General features: G+C 40.9%; 1 protein-coding gene across 38 annotated transcripts in view; it reads left to right on the forward strand.

Moving 5' to 3' along the window:
• The window catches only part of LOC120547712 (neurexin-1a), a 265,714-nt gene that overhangs the window by 90,669 nt on the left and 156,291 nt on the right, over positions 1–18,754 (forward strand). For 29 of the 38 annotated variants that reach the window (XM_039783274.1, XM_039783276.1, XM_039783275.1 and 26 more), the window contains 5 exons: positions 1,964–2,265; positions 4,906–4,929; positions 6,029–6,190; positions 10,050–10,491; positions 17,731–18,114. In XM_039783274.1, the coding sequence (XP_039639208.1) occupies positions 1,964–2,265; positions 4,906–4,929; positions 6,029–6,190; positions 10,050–10,491; positions 17,731–18,114 (1,314 nt within the window). The other 9 variants (XM_039783284.1, XM_039783290.1, XM_039783294.1 and 6 more) reach the window with 2 other exon arrangements.

Genomic DNA, 18,754 nt, shown 5'->3' on the forward strand with positions numbered 1-18,754 from the left:
ATAAACCTTTGTTTGACTGAACCCAGCCATCATGCACCGTGCCGTCACATCCTGCGCCACACACCACCACAAGTAAAGTCTCAACCTGTGGGAAACCCTGTGTTGACACAATAGCATGAGAAAAGCGAAGCAAGTAAACAAAGGAAAATCAGTGTTGTAGTGTATTTGTATGTACATGATCATCGTGTACCAGGCAGACCTCATAGGGCGTTTTCACACTTAAAAGTCCGGACCAAGTTCTGTACCAACATTCGTGTTTAATTACGTTCTTTTTGGTTTCACATAGTAATTTTGCTAGCCCACTAAAGAACTTTCAATGACATACCTACGGCCAGTGTTCGAACTATACCGTGGCCTTCGGGGGAGCCCACTTTTTTTCCATGCGGGGGGTGCGTCCTGCGATATACTATTATACTTTATCGACAGGAGTAGATAGGTCAAATAGCAAACAGCCAGCCACAAATAGTCTATAAACAAAGCATCAGGCTGTCTTTGAGCTTTCACATGAAAAACGGTTAAAGTTACTCAGGCTACTGAAGAATACCAGAATTCCTCCGTTCAATTAGACCTTAGCGACACACCCCAAGCTTCCATCCTTAACAAACAGTGAATTAGTCGTGCTATTAACGTCATCGCTACACAATTTCTTAGTAAAACCAAAATTAATTAAACTGCCTTGTTTTCTTTTTGCCATGGCTATATGATGCTTACTGCAGAATGGATTTCAAGGATTTTGCGCGCCGATTAATGGCCTCCAACGTTTATTTTTTCTACGAATCTTTGATTTAACATCTTATTATATACTGTCTATGGTTAACATGAGTTGAATTTACATCGCAGCGCCGCCACGCCTTGATGCTCATAACAAGAATAGCATGTATAGTTATCTTTATTGAAGTGAATTAGGTTCAAATCGCCGACATGCATGAATGATATTTTTGCAGTTTTACACATAATAATCCACGATGATCACATTACAAAAAACTAAAATTGCACGTCAAAATGACACATTGTCAATATTTTTAGAGACCCCCCAAAATTTCACAAATCACGTTTTCAGGGGAGCCCATGTCTTATTAAGGGGAGCCGAGCTCCCCCTAGCTCCCCCGTAGTTCGCACCCTGCCTACGGCGTGTCGTCACCACGTACGTGTGTTGCGTCTCCCTTTGATCGGTGAGTAAACGGGCGTGCGTCTGACGTTGGCGTGTTGTCTTTTTGGGCTGTTCACTCATACCCTCTCTCTTTCATCCGCTCATAATTTTTTTTGTAAATGTCTGCATTTTTGTGAGCGTTTTCTAATTGACTTTTAATGTTTTCGTCTGACCAAATTGAAATTAAATATCTAATTTCCTCCTCTCCCCAAGTACTTCCTCGACTCATTTTTGCTTGTTCTAGCAGGGTTTTTTCCGGGGGGTTTCTTCAATGGTACGTAGTTGCCTAACTTCCTGTAAATGGTCCGAAAGTCCAAACCATCCCAAAATTTTTTTATATTTTTTATACTGCAAACGAACCGAACCATGGTTCAGTTTGGTCTGGACCGATACCACCTCTTTTGATCAGACCAAAAGTTGGTCTTTTGATCTGAAGCACAGAAGGGAGGGGACGGGATGAGGAGGAGGGAGGAGCGAGCTAGTCTTCGTTTTGTTTGAAAATACTTTGAACGTCAACAAGAAATAACATCACCCAACATCGCTTAGAGCACCTTTAATGCAGTGCTTCTTTCTACACTACAACACTTGTGTTCTCTGGCTAAGGTAGATACGAGCTAGTCATTGAAAGCTAGTAAGCAAATCTCTAAATATACATGCACATTTTGGCTTGCCAACTCTCCAATTTCAGTGTTTTTTTAATTTAATCCCACATTTGTGAGTGGTTCTTTCTCATTTTTTTCTGACAGCTCCCTGACAGGCACCCAAGAGGCCATGATATTAATGCGACACATTTCTATTTCTTTGTCTCCGCAGGAAAAGAAGAGTATGTCGCCACCTTCAAAGGATCAGAGTTTTTCTGCTACGACTTGTCCTTGAACCCGATTCAAAGCAGCAGTGATGAAATCACATTGTCATTCAGAACCCTACAGAGGAATGGACTGATGCTGCACACGGGCAAATCGGCTGATTACGTCAACCTGGCACTGAAAAATGGGGCTGTCTCACTCGTCATTAATTTGGGGTCTGGAGCCTTTGAAGCTCTTGTGGAGCCAGTCAATGGGAAATTTAATGACAATGATTGGCATGATGTCAAAGTAACAAGGAATCTACGTCAGGTAACAGTACAGAGGGTGATGCAGAGACTCAGTAAATTAATCAAAACAAATGCACTTAAATCATTTCCATCATACAATACATTACTTTTTCCAGACATTGTAATTGGATTGCTAAATAGAATCATGGTGGTGCGTGGTGGAGATAAAACAGAACCACAAGTGAGCAGGGACATCTAGATGTGAATCAAGACATCTATTAAGTTACAGTTTATGGGAGAAAAGAAAGCCGTAGCTTTAAAACAGAATTCAGGCTCATTCAGACAACAAATGCAACTTCTCTAATTTAATATACAGTTTATTACTATGACATATTCACCCTTAAGAGCAAGTACAATTTCTCTGTTTTCAGTATTAATAGGAGCTGCACTCAATATTCAGGTAAAAAAGTGGTCTGGGATTGACTCCACACGGCTCTCACAGACCGTTCCCTGACTCGTCAAATACAGACCCTAAGTTAGGGTCCTCTGCGTTTTGATACCGACACACAAGGCACTAACATGCACGCACGGCCAGACCGGCTATCTAATCAAAGAACAGGGAAGGTCGGATTACAACACAAACAGAGGGAGTGTGACTTCATTCTCTGCTCAGGACGCCATTAATCCACTATATCCTTTACATAGAAAATATTGGTTTGCTGCTATAATAATGTACTGAATGTCGAGTAAAGGCTCTAATGGCCTACGAGACCTTGATGACTCACCTCTGCATTATTAACTCTTAAGAGACTACGTAGTGACAGTGTGCCTTGGTTAGACAGCACAAGCTGAATCCCATTTACCAGCTTGTGCCTTACATTTGGAAACACCACAGGGTGGTTTACTTGAGACCTCCCACTGTCAGTGCCAGTTACATGTGGCAACCCTGCTCAAAAACCGGGGACAGGCCAGAATTGTTTTTGCCTGATTCTCACCAAGAGCAGAGGAATCAGATATGATTTTAAAAAAAAAGAGCCTTTGGCCTTAGCACATCATCCACCTGTTATTGTCGTTGCGAGACAGCTACAGAAGCATGTGCATGATGTTTGTTATGTTGCAAACAGATTAACTACTACTGATTTGTAGTAGACAGGCCAACATATACTAAATGGTGTCAGGATGTAGCCGTCTCTCTGTTAATGGCAGACCACCCTTAGAAGACAACAGTGCCAGTCTGTTGGATCCCCGACCGATCCAAAAAAGGGCTTGCTGAGGCCAGACATCAATATGTTCTTAGTGGCTTTAAAAAATAACAACCCCACTCCCCCATGTCAATTGGTGTAAGCCACCACAGAGTAAATCTTGGGTTGGAATTTCACAACCCTACTGTCTAAAAGCTGCCACAACAAGATCCTGATCACTGCTTCCATTTACAGTAAGTTGATGTGTTATGACTCACTCTGCCCAAGAGGTCTATTACAACAGCACATGGGATTTCCTCCAGTACTCTATGGCCTGATTGGCCACAGGTGGATGGCTGACCCCTATTTTCCACCGGGCGCATCTGTGCTGCGTTTCGGAGGCGCGGCGACCCCCGCAAGCAATCGCTGCCATTCAATAAAATCTGTGAGTTGGGGCAAGCAAGACGCATCACTTCTGAAATGCTCCTGGTGTGGTATGGTGCGTGGCGGAGGATGGAACAAAACCGCGGTGCAGCTGCAACACAGCACAGACACTCCCGGTGGAAAATCTGGGTGGGTCCAACATGAACTAATCACTGCGTTATGTGTTGTATAACAGCTAGGTCAGTGACGTGTGGTCTTTTTGATAAGGACAGTTGCGCAAAACTTACAAAACATTAAGACATTTCTAGATTTGTCACTGCTCATTTGGTGGGAAACGTTTGTCTTCAAATCAGTACCAAAGCTGCTTCTTTTGCATAATCAGCAAATTGATTATTACCAAACCTAAGGATTTGGCCAGCTTGAACATTCACTGCATTCAAATTGTGAAAGAAAACCAAGCATATTGAGTGCATGCACTTTGGGGGAATCAAAATTATCATCCTCCTCATTCTGTGTCAGGGTCTTCTTTGCTTTGTCTCATTGCAGTAAAGTGATCCTAAAGTTCATCAATAAGACCAAACAGAGGTACAGTATTGTATGAGTGCCGGGAAGTCTGATACACTGGATTGGTCTCCAGCCTAAAACTAAGTACAAAAGAACGCAAATATTACTACCAATAAAAGAAACAAAGCTTTAAAATGGTCTTGAACTTGGGACTTGGTAAAAGAGGGTCAACTGATGTGCTTTAGGCATTCTTTCTTATGAACCATTTGATGTCTGTCAATCATAACCTGTTGTCAGGAATTGGGTAAGGGAGTCTTTTCTGCTACACGGTCTGGTCACATTCAGAACATGGTGCAAAGACGCCATGAGGAACTCAGGGAGTCACTGGTCGAGCTCTGGCACCTGTTGTGGAGCATTATTGTTATTTCCTTAGTCTGCTTTTTTCTTGTTAAACTTATTTTGCCCTTTTTCTCTGTTACTAACATGCTTTGGAAACAAACTAACATCATTCATGGAATGTGTCATTCTACTAACCAGTACGGTTTTGCCGTTTAACAATGTACTAACAGTATTGACCATCATATATTATTTGAGTAACAATCGTTATTCTGTTCACAGTTTTTAATTTCCTTTCTCCCCCCTTTTCCACAAAGCACTCAGGCATTGGACACGCTATGGTAAACAAACTACATTGTTCGGTAGATATCATTCTAATTGTTTCTTAGTTTGGGTTTGCCGTGTGTTTCTTTTCTTTCTTTTTTTTTTTTTTTTACTGTAGACGTCATTTACAAAAAAGGGAAATTGCGGTTGGTACTCTTCTGCTTACTTTTCGAATCCTTTTTAATTTCTTGGTTCATTCATTGGTTTCATCCTCTTTATTTCACTTGTTTCCTGTCCAATTCTGTTTTGATCCACCTTTTTAGGAGCATCATTTCGAGCCTTTTGCATCAAGCTGTGGTTAATAATGAGGACCCTCTCCTGTCTGGCTGGCCTGATGCTCTTTGGCTCAGCCAGTTGTATCCCCATTCACTTTGCATGGCATGCACTTTGACTACGTGTTGCAAATGTCACACTGGCCATTTGTCAACATGAATGTGACAGTTGAGCTGTGTTTGTCATTGGTGCTTTTCTGGTGCGTTCTTATTTCTCTTTGTGGTTTCGCCGTGTCCATAAGCTTTTGCATGCATCTGCCACTGTAGCAAGTGTCAAAACACTGATTCCCAGTATCCCAGTCAAGAATCTTTCTTTTTGTATGCTTGTAATCAAAAAGAAAAGACAAATGCATGCATGCTATTTTTTTTTTTAAAACCCTCAGTCATTGTCCTATACTAAAAGGTGATTGTGCTTTTCATAGCATGTGCTCCCTCTCTAACCTAGTAGCACTTTCTGATTTCTTTTGTAGAACTGCTGGATGTACTAATATGGAATTAATAGTTTAACTAACCTAGATAACATTCTACTAACACCATTTTTGTGTCTGCCAAAGTACTTTTAAGTTGCAGTAGGGGAAATACTAACACTGTAGTATGGGCACTTTACTAACACTCTTAACTAGAATAGCATTCCTTTGAAGCCTTGCAGTCTTCCAACTAATCAAACTGGACAAAATAATAAAAATAAAAAAAACAAGAAAAAAGACAAAGAAAACAGACATGAAAATGGGTATAAAAAAAAAACATGTAGGGAAGTCTGTCATAGACGACAAGAAGGAAAGGCAATAACAGTATATAGGCTGTCTGAGTATAGCGTGTCCTTTCCCTGTGCTTTGTTGTCTAGGTAACAATATCCGTGGATGGGATTCTGACCACCACAGGATATACACAAGAAGACTACACCATGCTAGGCTCTGACGACTTTTTCTATGTTGGAGGGAGTCCTAGCACAGCTGACCTGCCTGGATCTCCAGTTAGCAACAACTTCATGGGCTGCCTCAAGGAGGTAAACACCACTTATATGTGCATTCTGAGGCTGGTGGGTGTACAGGATATGACTGGCTTCACCTCAGGACACCAACACAGGCTATTCCACCCACACACTGACCCTGTCTCATCCTTTACACTTTGCTCTTTTCCTCACATACACTCACCCAAACTTTATTATGCCTCCTCAGTGCACTCATAATGTTATACACACACACACACACACACACACACACACACACACACACACACACACACACACACACACACACACACACACACCCGTTCACTTTGAGAAGTCTGGGGTACCACACAGCCGCACATTAAGAACTACCTTAGAGTGGAATTTACCACAGGCTTCATACAGCTCTGTCAGGTGCACTTCAAAGAGGAGCAGTGATCTTGAGATTAGTCAGTTGAATGTCATGAGCAGTCACCCAACTGACATACTTTATCACTAGGGAATATATGCAGTACCAGACTGATGTTATCTTAGACCACTTACCTAATGACTTACTCATTACTATCTACACAATTTTAGCTTGTGCTAGAAATTAACAAAAAAAACGTAGATCATATGCTTTCAGGTGATGTATTCATTTTGTATTTGGGATGGGGTAATGGACCCTTTGAATCTGGCTCATGTCTTACAGTATGTTATTTGTCACTCGCCCCTTTTCTCATATGTTCTAGGTGTATGTGTAGTGTACACTTTATCCCAAGAGATTAATCAAGAGAGGAAGAGATTATTTCTCCTGCAGAAGGTTCATAAATTATACCATTCACTTTAAGCTGTACAGTAGTTTTTTATTTTTGCTGGTTAGGGATTCTGACTTAATGTATTTACTTCAGGACCCACCAGGGATATTCAAAGATATCTAGCAGGCAAAGTACTGCAGAATGATCTTTTAATTTCAAAAGCTGTTTCTCCTTCCCCTCTTTCATTGTTCTACCTCCTCTTGCTCCTGTGGTGTCCTGCCTTTGTCGCTCACCTCAAAGTGCAAGCTGTCGTCCTCCGCGAATGTCTGAGGCAGCTCTCTTTAATGAGCAGGCAGGGTGTGGACTACATGTCCACACGCCATGTACAGCTCGTTAGAGGTCTCGTTTTAAAGGGGAGTATCTTAGTTTAACTACATGTCTCTGCTGCAGATAGGGTAGACCACCACAAGCATGGTCATGCACATCATTGAGCTGCCCTCACTGCTCTTGGTCAGCCTAACCACAGTGGCTGCTCTCACTATCCTGAGATCACACTTTAAATATGGTGTATAGATGTGATTGTTCCCCTGAGATGTCAGACATACAGAATGTCTCCTCTATTTGCTGCTTATTTAATATTTGGTTTTATGGACATAAAATACGCCAGTGCTACATTCACTCCAGCTAACTTCACGGTGAACAATGAGGGCAAAACAGCATCACCGATCTGTTTTAACCCAATATTCTTAGTTGTCGTTTTATTTGTAAAATATGCCTTCTTCATTGCATTCACAAGCTCGCATCCAGCCTGTTGCATTATGAAGAAGCCCCATCTCAGGTTTATTTTCTGTGTATGTCATGATCACATATGAGAGGAGGTTTACTAACGTGCCGTGAGCCTTGATTGATGGCATGTTTCGTAGTGGCTTGTTGCAGCATTTGTGTGCAGATCCCAGTCTGAGTTGCCATGACTGCCTGTTGGTTCTGATGGCAAAACAAACGGTGGTGCAGTAATTGCTCAGTTGTGACAGCCCTAGCTTGATGACAAATTAGTGCAGCACTACTAGCGCAGCACCAGTTGTAGCTCAGACCAAAGCTTCTTTGACTGTGAAAGGTGCCCTTTGTTTTGACTATAACAAATTGATTCTGGTTTATTGGCTGGTTTATTATCTGTAGCACCTATAGTCTACATGACTATGGTCCAGGCAGAGATATCTTCTTTTATTCCTTTACTCCTTTTTACATTCTTTCTTGTGTCAAAAAATTCTTGTCAAATTATCTTTGGATTCTATTTCTATGAAATCTTTAAAACATACCATTGGCTCCGTTACAGACTAGACACCTTTTTTTTAGAGGGAAGATAAAGACGTGGGAATAAAAAAACATTATCTGTTTCCTGTTTTCTTTGCAGTTGAATGCGGTCTGATACAGTCAGTCACAAATAATTTACAAGAAACTAAGCCTGATCTTACCTGATTCTGATGCACCACTATGAGCTTCTTCCACCCGAGCAGTTGGACACAGTAGATCGGACTCAGTGATAAACATAATGCTCCATGCTAATGCAATCCCATTGGAGGTGTCCTTGATTTCAGGTGAACGCTTAACATGACAACAAAAAAGAACATGGGCAGTGTTGTAACATGGGCAGTTCTGTAACTCATTTGATTTGTCCTGTTGAAAGCTATATAGATTTACCTTTAGAACTGTTTTGTTTATATTAATACATATGCATGCTAACCATAATTGGGCTGTCTGTCACTTATTAGTGCTAGAGTGGTGTGGAAGAGATCATTGACTCTGCTTGTGCCCCCTAGGGGTAGACTACCTGGCATACTATTGACCATATTGGGTTTAACGTTTAGCTGTCTTCATAATATTTGCTTTGCAAACTGATTGACACATTATATTAAAACACTTCAAATGTGTGCAAATGTGTTTTTCTCGTAAAGTGCTTACATTATGGATTTTTTTTCTTTCATTATCTATAATTTATGGCAAGACTGTCATTAACAATAGCACTCCCGTTTGAATGTCCCCCCCACACACACATATGCAAAAACATTATAGCTACTTCGTTGTCTTGATCAGTGTTTTAAATATTTACTTCACAAGGAGTGATTTACAGTGTTTAGAACAGAATGCAATGGAAGATGAGTTTCATACATAAATTGAGTTGATTAGTGAGACAGACACTGGTAATTAAAAACGATCAAGTTGACAAACTGGTCAGTTGAATCTTGCTCTCTACCATATGATAATTATTCTCATCCATGGTTAATTGGAATTTAATGACCTAATGGTACATTTTTTTGTAATTGACTGCAACTGTCTTTCACTTCTGGACCTTAGCTCTTCAGTACTTGGCACCTCAAAGGTCACAGCACTAATGCACTTTGTTTAGGCACTGATGCCAATATCCCTGTCTGGTCTAGGGTGTCTGAGCATATAAATGGATATTGATGTGAAGGATTCTGTATACAAATATGTAGAGTAGACTTGTGTATTTCAATGCAATGTGTATGCTCATAGTCATTTTTACTTTGCTTTAGAGAGACATATCCATCATCTGCCCACTTTGATTCTAATCACAAGCTGCAACAGGGGCCTTAATCGGCATTTTACTCCACACCTGCAATCAAGGCAGCAGTTTAGATTTATCAATCTCCATCTCACTTTTCACACACAATCCCAGGAAATGCTACCTAATGGATTCATTTTCCGCTACCATTATCACCATTGCCTTTTAAGCTCAGGCTGTCTCTTCCTTTAGTTGACACTGAAGGTAAAAGTCATGGATGTCTCAACTATTTACACTTTAACCAGCCAGAGTATACTATGCATGTGTTGTGAAGGCATCCAGCAGGGTGGTATGAGCGACATTTGGAGCCACGTAAACACAGTTGCTGACGCATAGATGCAGTGTGACAAAGATCACCAAGGCTCGAGCCCTGCTTATGACACAACGTCCTTAAGGGGGTGAAATGTCACATGGACAACTGCTGTTTTACTTATCCAGCTCATTCATTTTTGAAAGCAGTTACACATACGAATTATTCAATGGCCTGGAACATTTACATTCAAGCAGCAACAGAAGTCAAATCTTTCACCTCGTTGGTGTGATATTCCACTGTATGTATGACTGTAGAAATGATTTACTTACTCTACTCCCAATTCAGGTTGTTTACAAAAACAACGATGTGAGACTTGAGCTGTCCAGGATGGCCAAGCAGGGTGATCCCAAGATGAAGGTCCATGGTACTGTGGCCTTCAAGTGTGAGAATGTGGCCACTCTGGACCCCATCACATTCGAGACGCCAGAGTCTTTCATTATCCTCAACAAGTGGAATGCTAAGAAGACAGGCTCCATCTCCTTTGACTTCCGCACCACAGAGCCCAACGGCCTTCTCCTCTTCAGCCATGGCAAGCCCAAGCAGCAGCCAAAGGATTCCAAGAGTCCCCAGACTCTGAAGGTGGACTTTTTTGCCATTGAGATGCTGGATGGCCATCTGTACCTGCTGCTGGATATGGGCTCAGGAACCACAAAGACCAGGGCAGTCAATAAAAAAGTAAATGATGGCGAGTGGTACCATGTGGACTTCCAGCGTGATGGCAGATCAGGTAACTTTCAAGTTCATTAACATATACTGTACAAGCCTTAGACAAAGAACATGTAACATGAAGTTGTGGGATCCTACTGCTACATCCGTGGTGGCAACACGTTGCAACTTACACATGCAAATAGACAAAACCTAAGCAGATAAAGAAAACATCTACAACGTTTCAAGTTTCAAATTATAAAAAAAAAAAAAAATCTGACAATCTTTGCAGATATCTGCTATGCAGCTTATGTCTGAATTTTCAGCATGTTCTGTTATGCTGCGTTATCAAAGTGACAGATGATTTATTTTTTTGCGGATTATGTTTTGGCTATTTATGTGTTTAGTTGCAATGTGTTAGGCCCCCAGGGCCAATGCATACATAGATATCTGCATTTTTGTATGAATGATGATGAACTTGTCTGTTGTCTGAATGACTATCATAGCCTTGTGTGTGTGTGTGTGTGTGTGTGTGTGTATATATATATATATATATATATATATATATATATATATATATATATATATATATATATATGTATGTATGTATGTGTATATATATATATATGTATGTGTATATGTATATGTATATATGTATGTGTGTATATATATATATATATATATAGGTAAAATATATGGGTAAAATACAACCTTCAGCCGAGACCTAGAGTGTGAGCTCTGCTGTGCACCATATAAATGAATTATTTAACTGCAACAGAAATACTACTGCAGGGTCACCGTTAACTTTAAAGTGAAAGAAAATATTCATTACCATGCCAAGGCTGACACTACATCTCCACTGGAAATGTATTTGCACTGGATGCTTGTTGTAAACAGTCTCAGCCATTTAGTGAAAAGGTGTTAGGTGTTGTTGGCGGTAACGTAACTTCAGAGGTACCTATGTGTCATATGTCATGATTCCAGACACACATTTGCCACAAAAAAACTTTGCCCTCTTTCCCGTTGTGTCCTCTAAGCCCTGGGTTGCTCTGCTGTTGTCCCTGTTGATTTGCTTATCTAAGCACCAATTTGTTAGTGTGTGCTTGGAGCCAAGGCCCTTCAATGTCATGCTGCAAATTAGATATACCCCTTGACCATGTTTTCCACTCCATCTCAAGAGGTGGAAATTAGATTAACTGTTTCATTACCCACCAAAGCAATACAAGGCTGTGGTCTAAATTGGGCTGTATACATTGTTAGAATAGCTCCAGTACTGTGTGTGTGTGTGTGTGTATGTATGTGTATATATATGTGTGTGTATATATATATATATATATATATAAAAAATCACACATTTTTATCTCTTCTAAATGTACTTTAAAAGCGATATTTTTCAAGTTTTTAATGGTCAAGTGGTATTTGAGACTAGTACTCCAGTGGTAACTCACTTTACATTGACAGTACATGCAAATAACTTTAGCCTTGTTGACAGAACCATGAAGGGCTTTGAAACTGAACTTGCCATTCAAAAGGTCCTTTTCTTTATCCATTTCTGCTCAAGGAGTTTTGTTTCTTTTCTTTTCTTTTTTTTTTCGGGGACGTCTTGAGCTGCTTGTTAATGATCATTGATATAGTTAAGAGTAGATAGAGTAATAAAGCCTGGTACTCAGAACAGGAAGCATCTCTTGAGATTAAGTGGGTGGCTCTTAAAAGAGCCTTTTAATTGTGATTTAGGATCACAGGTTTAGCTTCGTAAGCCATACAGTGTGCGGCCCTGCCTCTTCAGAGTGTGCAGCACATCTATGGCGGTTACCGTCCTCCTCTTGGCAGGCTCTGTGTAGGTGACGGCATTGCGGATCTTGTTCTCCAGCAATACCTTCGGAAATGCGCTTCACTCCGCCGAGCCAGATGGCGGGTTTGGTGATCCCTGGATATTATCACGGACCACTTTACGGTTTCTGCTGCATTGCTTCCTGATTTCCCAAACTACGGCGCATATATATATATATATATATATATATATATATATATATATATATATATATATATATATGTATGTGTATATATATGTGTATATATATATATATATATATATATATATATGTATGTGTGTGTGTGTGTGTATATATATACAGTATCTCGCAAAAGTGAGTACACCCCTCACATTTTTGTAAATATTTCATTATATCTTTTAATGGGACATTGAAGAAATGACACTTTGCTACAATGTAAAGTATTAAGTGTACAGCTTGTATAACAGTGTAAATGTGTGCTTCCCCTAAAAAATAACTCAACACACAGCCATTAGTTCTAAACCGCTAGAAACAAAATAGTACAACCCTATGTTAAATTCCCATAGAGGCAAGCAGATTTTTATTTTTAAAGGCCAGTTATTTCATGGATCCAGGATACTATGCATCCTGATAAAGTTCCCTTGGCCTTTGGAATTAAAATAGCCCCACATCATCACATACCCTTCACCATACCTAGAGATTGGCATGGGGTACTTTCCATAAAATCATCTCTCAATGCAAATCAAACCAGCTATTAGGCTAACTGACATAAAACCATGCCAATCTCTAGGTATGGTGAAGAGTATGTGATGATGTGGGGCTATTTTAATTCCAAAGGCCAAGGGAACTTTATCAGGATGCAAATAAAAATCTGCCTGTCTCTATGGGAATTTAACATAGGGGTGTACTGACTTTTGTTGCCAGCGGTTTAGACATTAATGGCTGTGTGTTGAGTTATTTTGAGGGGACAGCACATTTACACTGTTATACAAGCTGTACACTTAATACTTTACATTGTAGCAAAGTGTAATTTCTTCAGTGTTGTCCCATTAAAAGATATAATGAAATATTTACTAAAATGTGAGGGGTGTACTCACTTTTGTGAGATACTGTATATTAATCATTGAGGGGTTTTTTTTAAACAAAAATTCAGCTCTAATAATGGAAGTGGATGAGTGAATATAGTCCTATACAGCCATATATAGCAACAGTACTGAGTGGCTTGGATTTAACTTAACATAAGTGTGGAAGAAAAAGCTGTGGGGGACTTTTCAAATAACATAAATCTACAACATTTGGTTATGGTAGACCAAACTATAAGAAACACTGTCTAAATTAGATTGTGTTCATTATCTGTCGAGTAACCTCCCATCATCCACCCCCACACACTAACACACGCACACAAAAGCTATCGAACATCTTTTTCGCTGTTCTCTCTGTCTACTCTGCCTAAGTTTCCATGGAAACAGGAGGTGGTCTCTCCCAGGACTGAGACAGTTACTGCACAGTGCTGTGCTGAGCTGTGCACTAATGACATTTCAGAATAACTTTTCTTCCCTTCCTCAAGTCTAAGGCGTCAACACTTGCATACTGAAGTGTAAAGGACATAAAAAAGGTCTCTGTAATGTTATGACTTCCCATGTTAGAAGTGCCGCACAGTGCACATTCAATTTTGCAAGTATGCGATCCTCTGAAATCTAAAATCTTGCATCTCAAGATTTCAATAAACTGCACAAAACACTTTTGTTTGCAGTGTGTAAATATGTGTGCATGGCACCTCAAATGAAAGCATTAGAATGTTTGTAGTTCCTTTTGTATTGAAAAGGCCTCATGCGATTTCCATTCCCACATGATACATGTAAATGCAATGGTGTATTAAATATCAAATTTGTGCATATCGAGTGATATAAAAACTTCTACGGTGTTCTAAATACAGATTTTTATATTATTTTTTTACAACATGAGTTATTGCTACATCATATTTTTGTAAAAGCTGAGCTGATTCAGAGCTTTGTGAAATAAAGAAATGGGCGTAGTTCATTTGTGGACATAAACTTTAAATTGTGTAAAGACACGCTTTGATAGATGTGTATGCTGTGCCGTGCTGTAACCTATTAGTCACCTTTATGAGAGCCTGAATGGAAATAATCAATTTCTCTCAATATACAACCGTTATTATTCAGTTTTAATATTTCACATGTAAAGCTCAGTAACAAATTCCAATCCCTCCTACTTCATAATGCTAGCTTGGCTCGTGTAGGCTATTATACACCCCACCGCCCTTTTTGTTACACTTTTTTAATAATTTATAGAATTAAGGTAATTTTTTGGCATAAGAAAACAATTCACTAGTACCCTGAGAGCATGAGTCAAAAAACAAATGGTACGCTCTGCTTTTCATCTGTGTGTCAGATGTTTTATTAATACACACCACCAAGCACATCACTCGAAACAAAAGTGAAACTCCACAGCCAGGCATAATTATGTGCAGCCGGGTCCTCCATGTGCGACACTTCCTGCCGCCGTGACAGTGGTGGATAATGATCTCTGCCCTATTTAGTTTAGCCCGCTCTCACTGCAGGAAGCAACCCTGTAAATGGACTCTTGCTCTCAGACAGCATCTTCTGACCTCAATGCATTAGAGACGCTAAAAGACACTCTGCTTTTAAGTGTGGGCTTCTGGGCTGTGAGTGCCGTGGGTCACTCATCAGAGACATTACGCGGACATTGCTCTGTTGAAGTACCACTTCCCGCCAGGGCATGCACACGACTACTTCACACAAAAACATGCACACACGTACAGTACACAAACCCATCCCCATACGCACACTTCCCCTAAGCCCACTCACAAGCTACTCTCTCTACAGAGAATCCAATCACATAGAGCGATTTGGCCGTATCGCCCTAACTGGATTGTAGTAATCCCCTGTCTAACATGTTTTGGGGATGTGTGAGTGGGGTTAGGGGACATCATGCCAAGTTGAACCTAGCTGCTGATGCAGAAAGTGTGAGAGAGATCGGAGCTGTCCTTTGGACCCCTGCCTTCAGGTTTGATGATGGAGTACCTCTTACGGCTCAGAGATGGAAAGAGAGGGATGGACAGAAATGTGGTCAAAGGGTTTTAAAGTTGGCTGGAATGCTGCTCTTCGTCATCATTATCCATCCTCATTTATTGCCTGCATCATCATTTTGATCAACCCTCCTAAACTGTACATCCTGTACTTGCTTCTCAAGATATTGCCGTTCCCTCATCTGCTTTCTTATCTGTCATCATATACCCCTCCCTCATCTTCCCAGACATGTTTATCTCCATGTTCCCATCTTGTTCTGTATCCATCTCCTCCTCCTCTTATGCTCGGTAGCGTTCACAGAAACACATCCCCTTCCCCTCTCGGCTATGAATACTGTTACAAACATAGGCAGACCTGCAATGTGTGTGTTTCCCATGCTGCTAGCCTGGTGATGGCACATGTCCCCATGGGACTGTATAGTGCCTTTTGACTTAACATAGCTTGACTGTGTGTACACACTTCCTTACAGGACTGTGACAAGTGAGCAGAACAGTCTGAGTAGATGCCTTAAAGATGCTGACATCCTTCTCTTGTCTCCCACTTACATCAGTTGTAGACTTACAGCATGCTTGCTTGACATTTACAATGTTAATAAGACTTAAGTATAGATACCATGGGATTTAAGTAAGTCATTAGATGATTGCTCCTTACTTATTTACTTTGTAACTGTATAATTGACAAAGTAATGTTACAAACCAATATATTTGTACTACCTGTCATATGGAGAGATCTAACATAACTGGGGTGTAGATACTTCCATCACAATTCACTCTAACCACACTGACGCTCATTCTTCAGCCGGGCACCTGCTCTACTCCGAGAAAAGTTTCCTCGCTAATGAGTTTGATGTACTGAGCTCGTTAGCGATAACCCGAAGGGAGCTGTTCTGGCTACGTGACGGGTGGCCCTTGCCAATTGTGCAAAGCTTGGAAGTCACAACAGCTGTGGCTGGAGAGAGCAGGGGCAGTGGGTGGCGGCAGAAAAGTGCTAGAACAGATGTCGGGGGCCAAGACCCTGAGAAAAGATCCGGAACATGTAAGTGGGACCAGGTTAATCATTGTGCACTAGGTCCTTAGCTGTCTCTTTCAAGCACTTTTGCAAGAAGGCTGGCTCACCTTGGCTATAAAGAACATACAGTACATATCCACAGTTATTGTTGGCTAATGTATTGGTACCTTTTATAGAGATTCAGATTTAACAGATCAAACAGCCAAGAAAAACAACTACTACATCTACAATTAAATTGTGCTTTCATTGAAAACCGATATACAGTACAGATAGTTGTCATACGTATATTTAATTGTGATATGTAAATTCATGCATACTAATGGTTGCAGTAATGAAATGTGAAAGGCCCCATTTAATGTCTTATGTGCCCTGCAGAAAATGTGTGTGTGGCTAAGGGCTTGTTTAAACAATTTGACAAGAAAACTAACTTAAAAGCTGCACTCTTCTTCAACATACAAGCAGTTAGGACTCGGCCATGTAGCCCAAGGCAATCAGCTAATAGCTCTTTCATATCTGCCATGGTATGCATCTGCCACTCAAAATGCAAATTATGCCTTTATGGCAATTCTGTTTTTGAGCATCCTTTGCCTACTGTTTCTCTGCCACTCTTCCCAGGCAATGGCCTGTGTGGGTCCTCAGCAGCAGGGTATATAGATTATTTAGGACAAGGATGCGGGCAGTGGAGGGAGCCACCATTAATTAAAGATCCACAATGGCTCCTGCACTCAGAGTAACAGATCCATATACAAATGAATCACCCGGTCTGAGTCCCGCAGTAAGGCCTTCCTTTCCACAGCTTTACAGTCCAGTCATGTCCGCTGTTGTTTACCGTGCTCCAGATCGAGAATTAAACCTGAATGAGAGCGATAAATCATGGTGGGGAAACACACAAACTCTCATTGCAGGTTTATGTGTTGGAGAGGCAAACAGAAGGAGAGACGGGGTGAAAAAAAACAGACTGCAGTCCGTTAATCAAGTTCAAAAAGATGGCCATGATGGTTTTTTTGGTTTTGTTTGGTTGGCTGAAATGATAGAAGGGGTAACGATTTTTCTTCTCCTCTTCTTTCGTTTTTTATGACCACTGCTTTATAGATAAAGGAGATTTATTATGGGAAATCCAGGGAAAATGGAGAGGATACTCTTAGGGATCCTAGATTAGGCTACTAATAGACTAGCTGTCTCGTGATTAATGTGTCTTATCAACACTCATCAGTCATTCTAAATGAAGAAAATCCTGACCTTGTCCAGATGGATAACACCAATTAAGCTAATTTCTTCATCAAACCATCTTTAAATGGTCTTCTCTGCATGTTTGTGTTACTGCAGGGCAGATAGTGTTTTTTAGCATCTACAGTCACCAATAGGTGTTATAATGTGTCCATCTGATGAATAACCTCAGAGTTGTTTAAAAAAAAAAAAAACTTATCCCACTGTGTCTTATCTTTTTAGGTACCATCTCTATCAACACCCTACGTACTGCCTACACAGCCCCTGGAGAAAGTGAGATCCTGGACTTGGATGACAATCTCTACCTCGGGGGTCTGCCAGAGAACAAAATGGGGCTGGTGTTCCCCACTGAGGTGTGGACAGCACTACTCAACTACGGTTACGTGGGCTGCATCCGGGATCTATTCATTGACGGACAGAGTAAGGATGTCCGGCGCCTGGCCGAGGTCCAGAAGGCTGCCGGGGTCAAGCCCTCCTGCTCTAAGGAGCCTCCCAAACAGTGTTTGAGCAATCCCTGCCAAAACAATGGGGTCTGTAGAGAGGGCTGGAACCGCTACGTGTGTGACTGCTCTGGGACTGGATACCTGGGACGCTCCTGTGAAAGAGGTAGGACTTTGTTTTTGTCTAATTTTGTCTACCCAGCTGTTTGGTAGCACGGCATATCTGCCCGGTAGGCATAATCTGGATTTGTCAGTGTGAAATGTTGATGATGCTACACAGCGACTTCTACCACACTACGCATTGTGTTGAGGTAGGCATTGGATCGTGAAAATGTGAATATAATTGACATCAAAGAAAAGCAGAAAAATATTAATATTTTTAATTATATACACTTCAGATTTAACATTCTTTTTCTGAAAGGGACCTCCTTTTAAGTTCTGATTGAACAGCATCTCCAGACAAAAGCCTGCAGGTGGTCCTTTTATCCAGGCTGATGGTTGAACATCAGCAGGTCTGAAACAGCCAAGTGAAAGTAATACCAGCTGAGAAAGAAAGTGTGCATGTGGAGGCAGACAGCCACAGAGAGGCAGACAGAATGAGTCGGGGTACGTAGAGTGTTGACTGCTTGATGTTAGACTATGTTGAGTGGCAGGTGACTGATGCACCACTGAGACGCTGCTGGTCACGTCCACCATGCACACTAGCCTGTAAATTGGCTGTCTTCTGCTAACCATTTGGCTCATCAAACCACTCGTTCATGACCGGACTTGGTGTAGAATACTTATCCCCCTCTCCTCCAGAGAAG

This window comes from Perca fluviatilis, chromosome 19 (genome assembly GCF_010015445.1).
Source record: "Perca fluviatilis chromosome 19, GENO_Pfluv_1.0, whole genome shotgun sequence".
Classification (NCBI taxonomy): Eukaryota; Metazoa; Chordata; class Actinopteri; order Perciformes; family Percidae; genus Perca; species Perca fluviatilis.